General features: G+C 42.4%; 1 protein-coding gene across 1 annotated transcript in view; it reads right to left on the minus strand.

Annotated features, from left to right (window-relative positions):
• The window catches only part of cers1 (ceramide synthase 1), a 28,257-nt gene extending 18,444 nt beyond the window's left edge, over nucleotides 1-9,813 (minus strand). The window contains exon 1 of the mRNA XM_052038009.1: nucleotides 8,995-9,813. Within this exon, the coding sequence (XP_051893969.1) occupies nucleotides 8,995-9,243 (249 nt within the window). The 5' untranslated portion in view covers nucleotides 9,244-9,813. The remainder of the gene's footprint in view (nucleotides 1-8,994) is intronic.
• Between the last annotated feature and the right edge of the window lie 1,613 nt (nucleotides 9,814-11,426).

Below are 11,426 nucleotides of genomic sequence, written 5' to 3' on the forward strand. Positions count from 1 at the left end.
CACACAAAGACAGAATGGTTCCATACACAATCCATCTCTCAGTCCCTCTCATTGGATCACTGTTTGCTAGCACACTCTCACTATCCCCTCCCACCATCTTACCAAACACCTCAATACACCTCAACATTACTTGTTGGAAAGAACAGGGTGGTGATACAAGAGAGGTGGGGTGTGGAGATGCAGGTCGGCCCAAGGTAACCAACGTCCAGGGAAATCCTTGTGGGATAGCCATTGACCATTTTCCAGAGTGATGGGGCTCCATTGCCTCCATGTTAATTAATGTATGCAAGAAGAGAAGTAAATTAAAGTAAGAAGTGGCTGACAGCTGTGAACCAAGTCCCATTTCTGAGCCCCCTAGGGTTGAATGGTAAGAAAAAAAACACAGCATCAGGATGCACATTTGGCATCGAGAGGTCAGTGGAAGATCCATAATGCCTGTGAAACAGTACCACAGCAAGAGTCTGAACCTTCAGGAGAAAAGGTGTGGGAGGTCGGGGAGTCAGGTTCAGACTGCAGAGAGTCAAAGTGCACCTCTTTCCCACTTAGCTTGTGACAGTATCTGAACTGCTCCACAATCCTCTCTCAGCTCCCTGCAGTCCAATATGGTGCTATGAACAGCCCCAGGCACAACTGGCTTGCTGCTGTTCTGGTGCCTTTACTGCTGTTATTCTGGGTCAGTACTTGACAACAAGTAGGCAAAATACTGAGACTGGGTCTTTTGCTGCCATTCATGTAAAATCCAGTTTAGTGGAGGAAAGAAAGAATAACTTGGCTCTGAATCTCAAATGTATGAAATTTGAAGCCCAATCCATGAGCAACTAATCCAGATGATACCTCGAGGTCCCAGTGTCAGAGATGCACCAAATCAAAATAAAGGGACAACCATTCGGGACAGAGATAAGAAATGTCTTCACCCAGAGCATGGTGAATCTTTGAATTCTCTATCCAAGGCGCTGTGGAAGCTCAGGTGCTGAGTATATTCAAGGCAGAGATTAAGGTTTTAAGACACTAAGGGAATAAATGGATATGGAGTTAGTGCAGGATACTGAGCCAAATGATAAGCCATGATCTCCTTGAATGGCAGAGCAGGCATGAGAGACCAAATGGTCTATTCCTGCTTCTATTTCTTATGTTCTTCTGTTCCTTCAGAAGAGACATCAAACCTTTGGAATATAATCTTGTCATTATTACCCAACCATGATCAAATTGGCATAGACAGGAACAAAGAGTGAAGTGCATGGCCCAACTATTGGTGCAGGAGATGCATGCTTAAATTCATGGGACACTGTCAGTGGGGGAAGAGAACTGTTCTGTTGGAAAGAGGCTCCACATACACTAGGATGGGACTAGTGCCCTAACAAATCATATGACTAGGACTGTTGACAGGGCTTCTACCTAAACTAAAAGGGGAAGGTGAGGTTCTAAATTCATAAAAAGAAACTTCAAGTCCATAAAGCAAATTAGTGATGTGGGTTGTAATAATCAGATTGTGGCAGGAGTTCAATGGTAATAGTGCCTCAGCAAACAAGGATAACTCAAACAAAAATGGGAATACGTTCAGAACTTTATCCAAATACATTTGTAACCAGATAGATGAATTAATGTGCAATTAGAAATAAGTGGATTTTGATCTTATAGTCATTAAAAAGATGGCTAGGCTTGGATATGCTGGCTAGGATTGGAAATTAAATATTCCAGAGTATGGATGTTTACAAAAGGCAAACTAAAGATCACAGGGTTGGGGTAGTCCTGAGAATAAGGAAGGTGCAATGGTAGCAGTGAGGAATGACCTTGGTGCAGAGGAGATGGTCATGAGTCATAGGGCACAGGAGGTCATCCTTAGATCCACCATGTCCATGCCAACCATCAGGTACCCATCCACACTAATCCCATTTAGCAGCATTTAGTCTGTAGCTCACTATACTTCAGTGATTCAATTGCTTGTCCCGATTCTTCCTAAATATTGTGAGGTTTTCCCTGGGCAGTGCAGCTAGAACTAAGACCACAGCACCTGATAGTTAAACTGTACAGGGAGGGTGGAAGCAACAAGGTCAAGAGAGCTGCAGTTGTTGGGGATTCTACAGCTAGGAGAGCAAACAGGCATTTCTAGAGCTCACAAGTAGTTTCAGGATGGTCTGTTGCTTCCCTGGTGCCAGGGATAAGGAATATCACAGAGCAGCGGCAGAAAATTCTGGAAAGGAAGGGTGAACAGATAGAGGTCACCATCCATATCAGTGCCAATGATATGGGCAGAAATATGGATGAAGGTCCTGGAGCAGATCTTAAGGAGTTAGGGAGGAGATTAGGAAGCGGAATATTAAAAAGTAATAATCTCCTAATTACTCCCCATTGCCACATTCCCGTGAGGCCGGAGGACAGGACAATGGATGGCTGGCGAGATGGGCTTTATTTAGCTGGGGCACAGGGAGCAGATCTGGAGAAGGTGGGATCTGCACAGGCTGAAAAGATTCCACTTCAACAGAACTGGGAACAATCTCCTCATAAGGCAGTTACTAGTGCTGTGGGGAGGAAAGCTTTAAACTAATTGGGCACAGGTAGGTAGGTAGGTAGGTAGAAGAAAAGGTGTAAAAAAAAGTTTGGGTGAGATAAATAGCCCCAAAACAAGTAAAAGGACATTTTTAGACAGAACCTGACTCTGAGTACAAGAAAGCCTAATGTAAGTTTACAGTGCATGTATCTAAATGCAAGAAGTGTATTAAAAATGGTTGGTGAGCTGCAGGTGCATTTTACCTCAAGGGATTATTGTGGCAATAACAGAGACCTGGCTAAAGAAAAAGCAGGAATTGGTTGTAAATATTCAAGCTGCTTGGGAAAGATAGGAAAGAGAAGAAAGGAGGAGGAATGCTGTATTGATTAAAGTGAATATTGCAGCACTGGAGAGTGAGGATGTCCTACCGTGATCAAGGACGGAATCTGTCTGTTCAGAAGAAAGAAACAGAGGTTGCATTAGACAGCTGGGACTATTATAGTGGCCATCAATTACTGGGAAGGACATTGAAGAGCAAATGCAGGAAATTGCAGAACTGTGCAAAAGCCATGGGGTAATTTATGATTAGGGACTTCAACTGTTCATATGTGGATCAGGATATTAACAGCATACAGGGTGAAGAGGGGTGGGAGTTTCATAACATAACTAGAGTGTCACTGTGCTTTACAAAAGGGAAATACTGTTTGATAAATTGTTTTTTTTGAGGATGTAATCAGCAAGGCAGATGGGAAGGGGAGGGGATAAAATTGGTGGATGCAGTCTATCTGGATTTTCAATACACATTTAATAAGGTGCCATATAAATGGTTGGTAATGCATTCACAGGGTTAGGGATACATCGTTTGAATGGAAGACTGAATGAAGTACAAAAAATGGAAAACAAGAATATGTGGATCTTTTTCCAATTGATAGGCTACTCCTAGTTAGGTGAATGATCCTCTGGAAATATACAAGTTCATGACATGAATTATAGGGTTGATGTGGACTGACTGTGGTCTCCTGCTGGAAAATGGAGAGCTGAGGAACACAGCATCAGGTTATTGGCCTTTTAGGACAAAGGTCTGGAGGAATTCCTTAGAGGGTTGTAAATTGTTGGAATTCTCCAACCCAGAGCATTATCCGAGTATATCACTTCCGATCAATCTTCGAACCAATGTTTCAGAAGTTTCGAGAGTTGACTAAACTCTGAAAGGGCATGCATTTATATTGTGACTTTCATGATTTATCCACTGAAGTAATGCAAGAAATACAGTGGTCAATTTACACACAGCAAGATCCCATCAACAAAAAAATGATTGAAATGACCAGGTAGTCTGTATCAGTGATGCTGGGTGGGGATTAAATATTGACAATGGCACAACTCATCTTTGAAAAAGCACACCTCTGACAGTGTGGCACTCACTCAGTACGAGAATGAAGTATCCGGCATCCTTTCTTCAGTTCAGTATCTCTGTGCTCAATTTTGCAATCAGATCACTATATTCACCCCTTAATATCCCACATGTGACACATCCATTTTATATACTTTCAGAATAGCTGCAAGACCAAGGGTATGATCAAATATACTCCCATCACCAGATTAGAATACTTTTCATCCTAACCCCTGGGGTATCCCTTTCATGATCAAAAGGTATCAGAAAGCCTCTATGTGAAAGGATCTAGCTGCCTGGAGAGGCAGAAACTATTTTCAAAAGGAGAATAAAATGTTTGATCTGCTATTCATTATAAATGAGAAGGGTCACTAAACTTAACCACAAGTGCAATCCACTATCATAGTTTTCAATTTACAAATGGGAATCTGGTGTAACAGGAAGTTCTTGATTATCACTCCTACGAGCTTTTACCTCTGCCACTTACTCTTCATCCTGGCAAAAGCGACTCCTTCAGTGATGCCCCAATTCAAAGATCCACCTACCAGAGTGGAAACAATATAAACACTGTCTCGTGTGTCAGATTTCATAATTTTTTTTTTAAATATTGCTCTGGAATCAGGAAAATGTCCCACTTCAAAGACATAAGCAGAAAACCTAGGCTGACCTTCCAGTACAATACTGAGGGAGTGCTGCACTGTTAAAAGTGCCTGCTTTCAGGTGACATATTAATCAGGGCTTCCTCAGATAGGTGCAAAATAATCCTATGGGTTATTCAAAGACAACCAGGAAAACTCTTTCTCTTGTCCTTATCATATTGTCATTTGTGGGAGCTTTCTGTGTATTTATTTCCCTGCCACATTTCCTACATTACAATAATGACTTAAAGGCATTTCATTGGACACAAGGGCTATGGAACATCCAGAAATCACAAAATGGCCTGTAGAATTGCAAGTCTTTCTGTTCCTTCTCAATATGAAAGTGACACTGCTAAGACTGCATGAGTTCCCGTGGTCTCTGAAGTTGAGTAAGCAACCTTCTCATAATCTTCACTGTCACATCGCCACCAAAGTTTCATTAGGTGGAAAAATCCATCCTGCTGATCTAAGCAAGAGAGAACTGAAGGTACCAAACACAGGTACAAGTTAGAACAGTGTGTTACCATAAAGGGAGGCGATGGTGTTCCAAAAACATTGGCGTTCATCTTTGAAGGGGGATGTCACGAGGGATAGTCATGCTGTTGCAGTAACCTTGGTAACTAACCACACTGCACTCTCAAGCTCACACATACTGCAACCACAGTGTGCTGCTAATGGCTATTGCGATAGCTCAAAAACAATTACAAAGAAAATTACATCTGTACATTCTTGTCTGTTCTATAATCTCAAACAGTCTTTCACCATATATTACAATTCTTTTCTTCCCCCAACGTGTTTCTCCATCTCATCTTTAAAAATCCTAAATTCTTCTTCCATTGCTGCTGCTGGCTGCACTCCAAGCCCTCGAGGTTAAAAAAGACCTTCATCTACCCTCACCCTTTGTTCTTTTGTGATGATCTGTAATTTAGTCCTCCTAATTGTACGTTCTGACAATCAACCAGCCTGCAACCAACACATGTAGTAAGAAGCTGGGTAAATATGAGGAAGAGAGAACAGGTGGTGATGTGGTTAGCATTAGTCAAAGAGTAAGAGGAGGTTGGTGTAGAACAGTTGGGCCTAATGGTCTATTGCAAATTCCAGATAATTAATCATTTATGAGTCAACATCCTGTGTCAATAAATCAAACGCCTCGCACAATTTCAAACATCATGATCAGACCTCTTCTTAACCTTCTTTGCCCTTAAGGTGCATTCCAATATTCCTCCAGACAGGGGTCTGGTGGGTCTCAATGGATGGGATATAAAAACAGCAAAATGCTGTAAATACTCAGCAGGTGAGGCTACATCTGTGGGAAGAGAAACAGAGGTAACATCTCAGGTCAAAGACCCTTTGGCAGAACTGGGAAGGAGATATTTGGGAAGGAGACAAATGAAGTTTAAACTACCCAGAGGATGGGGGTGCGGGATGTCCATGATATGCCCTAACATAACCCCGTCCTGCCGGGCACGTCTTCCCCCTCTGCACTTTGCAACTCCTACATTCTTTTGTCCATGTTCTCACTCTCTAACAGCTTCCATTCAATCATTGAATAAATAACCTTGTTTACAGCTTATCCTCATGGTCACCTCAGTATCAGCCTCAACATTTCCCCCTTCCTCTACCCTCCCTGCAGCTTAACAAGGTTCTTTTGACTCCTTCTCAGTTCTGACAAAAGGTCTTCAACTTGAACAGTCAGCTCTTCCCACAGATGTAGCCTGACCTGCTGAATATTTCCAGCATTTTCTGTTTTTATTTCAGATTTTCAGCATCTGCAGTTTATTTGGTTTTCACTCAGTGGAAGGAATGTGGCGTAGAGAGGTCTGGATTTGGTAGAATTTTGATACAGATGTTCTGCTGTTGTTGTTGTAGATCTTGAGGAATATAGAAAAGGACAATGTTTGGGATGTTACCAGGATTGGGAAAGATGGGTAGTCACAAACATAAATAGAAGATCTGGGTCTTTTTGTCTGTGTCGGAAAGAAGGTGAAAGAATAAAGCAGATTTTACATTTTTATAGAGCTGTTCATGGTTGTAGGATGTCCTAACCCACTTTATTGCCAACAATGTATTTTTGTAGCCCTTGTTACAAAGTATGGAAATGTAGTAGCCAACAATGTATCTTTGTAGTCCTTGTCATAAAGCAGGGAAATGTGGTAGCCAATTTGCTCAGAGGAAAACCCCACAACTAGCATTAAGATACTGTAACCTTTTCAATTAGTGGTGATGCACAGAGTCATTCAGTGTTGCCATGGCAGTGAGACTGGCTACAAATTGGCGTATTGGTAAACATTAGCCCAGAAGAAATTTGATACTATTTATCATATCCTCTAAAATCTACTGACAATCAAAGTGGGGCTTTGAGGCAATCACAAAAATGTTCCCAATCCTGTAACTGTCACAGAATAAGAGTCGGTAGGTATAAAACTTGGATGACAACAAGAAATATTTGAAATACTCAGTAGGTCAAGCAGCATCAATGAAGAGAGAAAGAGGGTTAATGTTTCAGGTCAGTGACCTTCATGCTGTTTGAGGAAGGTAAGTTGAAAACAGTCCACAGGAACATGCCAACAACTAGCCAGGAGTCCTTGGCCCCCACACCTGCACACTGCAACATGGAATTCAGGAATACACCAGGGGGCAGATGTGTGCACACATGACCACCATCTCCATCCCTGGGCTCACCATTGGGTCCAGAATTGTTGCAGAAGAGACTGAGCTAAGGGGCCGGAAATGCTTTGTGTCACCCCTCAACTTTATGCCAGCCAGAGCTGGCACACCCGGCCACAGCTGGCACACACAGCCAAACCCATTTATTACTATGGCATTGTCAACATCCATTCATTTATAAGCTAAGATTTAGTAAGGTTTGTTAATGATGGATAGTCATAAATATAGTATTTTTCAACATAGTACAGACGGTGAAAGAGTAAAATAAATTACATTAATATGGGGCCTTTCATAACCACGGGAGACCCTGACCTGAATACTGAGGTTTGGGTAACCTTGGTTCTGGAGTGTCAATACTGTGGGCTGAACAGCAATTTTTAATCACAGTGTATTTATGATTTTAATTAACAACTGTTTCATGTGTTTCAATTATTATTTTAGCACTTTTTTTTTCTAACTCTCTAACCAAACCTCAGTATCCAGGCTGCAGTACATAGATGATGCCTGTTTTCACACGTTCAGCTGCCAAACTTCAAGCCACTGTCGACATTTTCACTGCAGACAAGAGGACAAGCCTCACACTCAACACCTGCCAGACAAGGTCCTCTACCAAGCTGCCCCTGCTGCACCACACTGCAGTCTGACAATAAAGTGCACAGCAAGATGCCGGAAAATGCAGACCACTTCCCATAAATTGGGGGCCACAGCACTTTTTAAAAGAATGTATTCCTTCATGAAATGTGGACACTGGTGGCAATGCCAGCATTTATTATTCGTCTCTACTTGCCCTGAAGTGCAGAGGCAGTTTAGAGTTAACTGCATTTGTGGGTCTGCAGCTGCACATTGGCCAGACTGGATAAGAAAGATTTCCTTCCCCAAAGGCCATTCGTGAACCAGACTGGTTTTAAGAACAATCCAATAGATTTGTGTTTACTGCCACTGAGGCTGGCATTTTTGTGTACAATTCCAGATGTATTTAATTATCTGAATGTAAATCCCCAGCAGCATTGGGGGATTTGAACCAATGGTCAATAGTCCAGAGCTCTGGCTGTTGGTCACTAAACTTAACGTCCTGTACCCCATATTGGAAGATACTTAGTTACATAAAAGTTGTGAATCGTTGGTCTCAGGTCTGCATTATGAAGGAAAGGCAATACAATTCCAACTTAATATATAAACCTATAAATCTTGTTTAAAAGAGATACACGAGGGCCGTTTATATCTATTAACCAAGAAGTGAGAGTCCCTGGGGCATTTTAGCCCAATAGGCTCAATCTGGCTAAAATATATGACAAGCGTTCCATTATTCATAAATAGGCCATCAAAATCAGTCGGATAAAGCACTGGCTTGTTATATTATTAGTTACATTATATATTTAGCTACAAATATTTTGATGTGATGTATTGTATATATTACATACACAGATCAGAAACCGTACATTTCTCTTGCTACTAATATCAGGGGAAAGCGATTAAGCTCACATTATCTGTCTTCATAATACAAATGAAAGGTACTGCCAATACTGACATTAAACAGAAAATGCCGCAAAAACGCGGCAGGATAAGCAGTGCCTCTGGAGAGAGAAAGAGACTTAACGTTTCAGGTCGCTATCTGACGAAAGGTGATCGACCTGAAACGTTAATTCTGTTTCTCGTTCCACAGGTCCTCCCGACCCGCTATTTCCAAGGTTCTATTTTGTTTTGGAATTCTAATGTAAAGCGTCTTCTTGTATTTGAACTAGCACATATATTAAGGCTCCATCTTCTTGACACCTAACATCAGAGCCGCAAACACCCACTCACTCACTGACCTGGAAAAGATAACGCGAAGCAGCTTTCCGTAGGAGGGTCCATCCCACTGCACAAACCAGGAACAAAAGCCCCTCGGTAGTAGTGAGGGAGGCGTTTTCCAACAGGGTCCGTTTGGAGAGCTCGAACCCGCAGTCCTTGCACTCCGCAATCGCAGTGTTCATACAAGAGAAGCTTTTAACCAGCATCTCGCTATAACTAGGCATCGGCTCTACCATTCTGATCATTTGCTTTCGATCCCCAACCTGCATTTAGCAATAAATTAAAACTAAGTAATTATTAATCCAGAAACACCGGGGAAAATAACTTCACTGTCAACAAAACAGACACAAGGAAGGAGATACTGAGATGAAATTGAAGTGCTATGTCCAATTCCCTGCCACCGTCACACAATCTGAATATTTCTTATTCGCTACAAATTATTGCCCAGAAATGTTGCAGTTTGCAGTTCCGCGTTAATTGTTTCGTGAATCAAGTCTTGCTCTCGCTGCCTTTGTATATGACGATCCGAACGCCCATACTGGTCTGTTTAAACGAGGGCCGAGAAATCCCCGGTTCATTAAATATTCATTAATGATGAAAGTATCGCTTCGGTCGTTCGGCAGCAGGGATTTCAGCGGAGTTTTGAGACCGCTCGTCTCCAGCCGCAGTTTGCGGCCAATTTCACCTGCTCTTGGGTCAGTTTCTGCCTGCGATTCAACCCTTCTCCCTCTGCGCCTTATTTACAGCCGGTTCCTGCAGTGTTACGGGCGCATCGCAAGAGCGAGCAACAATCTAGTTTTTGACAGGCTGGTCACGTTTTTTTAAACAACAAAAAACAGAATGACTCCTTCTTGGCAGTCTGGTCACGTTCAGATGGTAACAAGACCCTCCCACATTGGAAAGAGCGATCCACGTGACCCATCAATCTAAAGCCTTCGCCGTGTCTTTCCTTGTGTCCGCCCTCACAATAATTGCTACATTGACCCAGGGATTTCTCAATTGATACAAAAGCATTTGAGATCTTTCGTTCTCATGTTGCAAAGTGGAGGTGTGCACGTCTGAGAATCACTGCGGACGAAGGCAGTGAGAGCAACACTCCATTCATGGAAGCCTGGCACTGCAGACATGTTGTGCGGGGAGCCTGAAAACAGCCTGGGGATCTTGAAGACTATCCTGGGTCGCCAGCGAAGCCGCGCAGGCGCCCGACCCTGCGGCAATTTTACCGAACGGTGGAGGGAGTTTGTGTGGGGGGTGGGGGAAGAGATGCGGGGAAGGTTTCAGGACCTGAGCGTGGGCAAGCAAAAGGTTAAAACTTTGTACTATTGAAAGAAGGGAAATGCATTTCTTTCAGTGTCTATGGACAGCCCGAAACCCTTTGCAATCAGCAAACCAAATGCAAAATCATCCATCCCACTCATACAGAGGTCATTGACCCCCTTACCCGTTCAATCCAAGCTCAAGGAACAGCACTTCTTCTTCAGAATGGGTGCATTATAATGTTCCAGCATCAACAATAAGTTCAATTATTTCAGACAAATGGCCATTCCAGTCTTGTATCTCACATTTCCAATATTACAGTTTACCCCAATCTCTCCTCTATTTCTGATTATATTTGTTTCTTATTTATTCCATCCCCCAGCCATATATTTTGTTGTTTGCCTGTGTTAGGAAGTTGTGGGCATGCTATGTTGGCTCTGGAAACATGGTGACACTTACAGGCTGCCCCCAGAACACTCAATGCAAAAAAAGATGCATTTCACTGTGTGTTTCGATGCACATGTGACTAATAAAGAGGACTTATCTTTCAGCTAACACTACCACATCATTTAATGTTTCCTCCTCCCTGCCCTTTCCTCTTGTACTCTCCACCCCCAACCATTTTCTCTGCAAAGTAAAACTTGTTTGATTTCTAATTTTCCCAGTTCTGATAAAAGGTGATATAGCTGAAATATTAATTGTTTTTCTCTCCAAAGATGCTACCTGACCTCCTGAGTATTTCCAGAACTTAGTTTTATTACAGCATATGGGGGTTTAGCCTGTAGTCACTGTTGTCATATCAGAATAGCAGCAGCCATTTTTGGCACAGCAAGCATCCAGAAGTGATAATGAGTGGATAACCTGTTGTAGGGATGCAGTCTCTGGGACTAACAAAAATAACTAATCTAAAGCAAAATGCTGCAGATGCTAGAAATCCAAAATAAAAAACAAACAGAATGTTGGCAACAAGTCCCTCCCACAATGGGAAAGAGTGATCCATGAGGTGGTGGACATGTGGAACAATCTGCCGGAGGAAGGGGTAGAGGCAGGTACAATTACAACATTTAAAAGATGTTTGGACAGGTACACGGATAGGAAAGGGGCAAATGCAATTTGTTCAGGAATTTGCCTTGGTCAGCAAGAATGTGATGGCCAGAAGGGCCTGTTTCTGTGCTGTATAACTGGGACTCTAAAA

Source organism: Pristis pectinata, chromosome 24 (genome assembly GCF_009764475.1).
Source record: "Pristis pectinata isolate sPriPec2 chromosome 24, sPriPec2.1.pri, whole genome shotgun sequence".
Lineage (NCBI taxonomy): Eukaryota > Metazoa > Chordata > Chondrichthyes > Rhinopristiformes > Pristidae > Pristis > Pristis pectinata.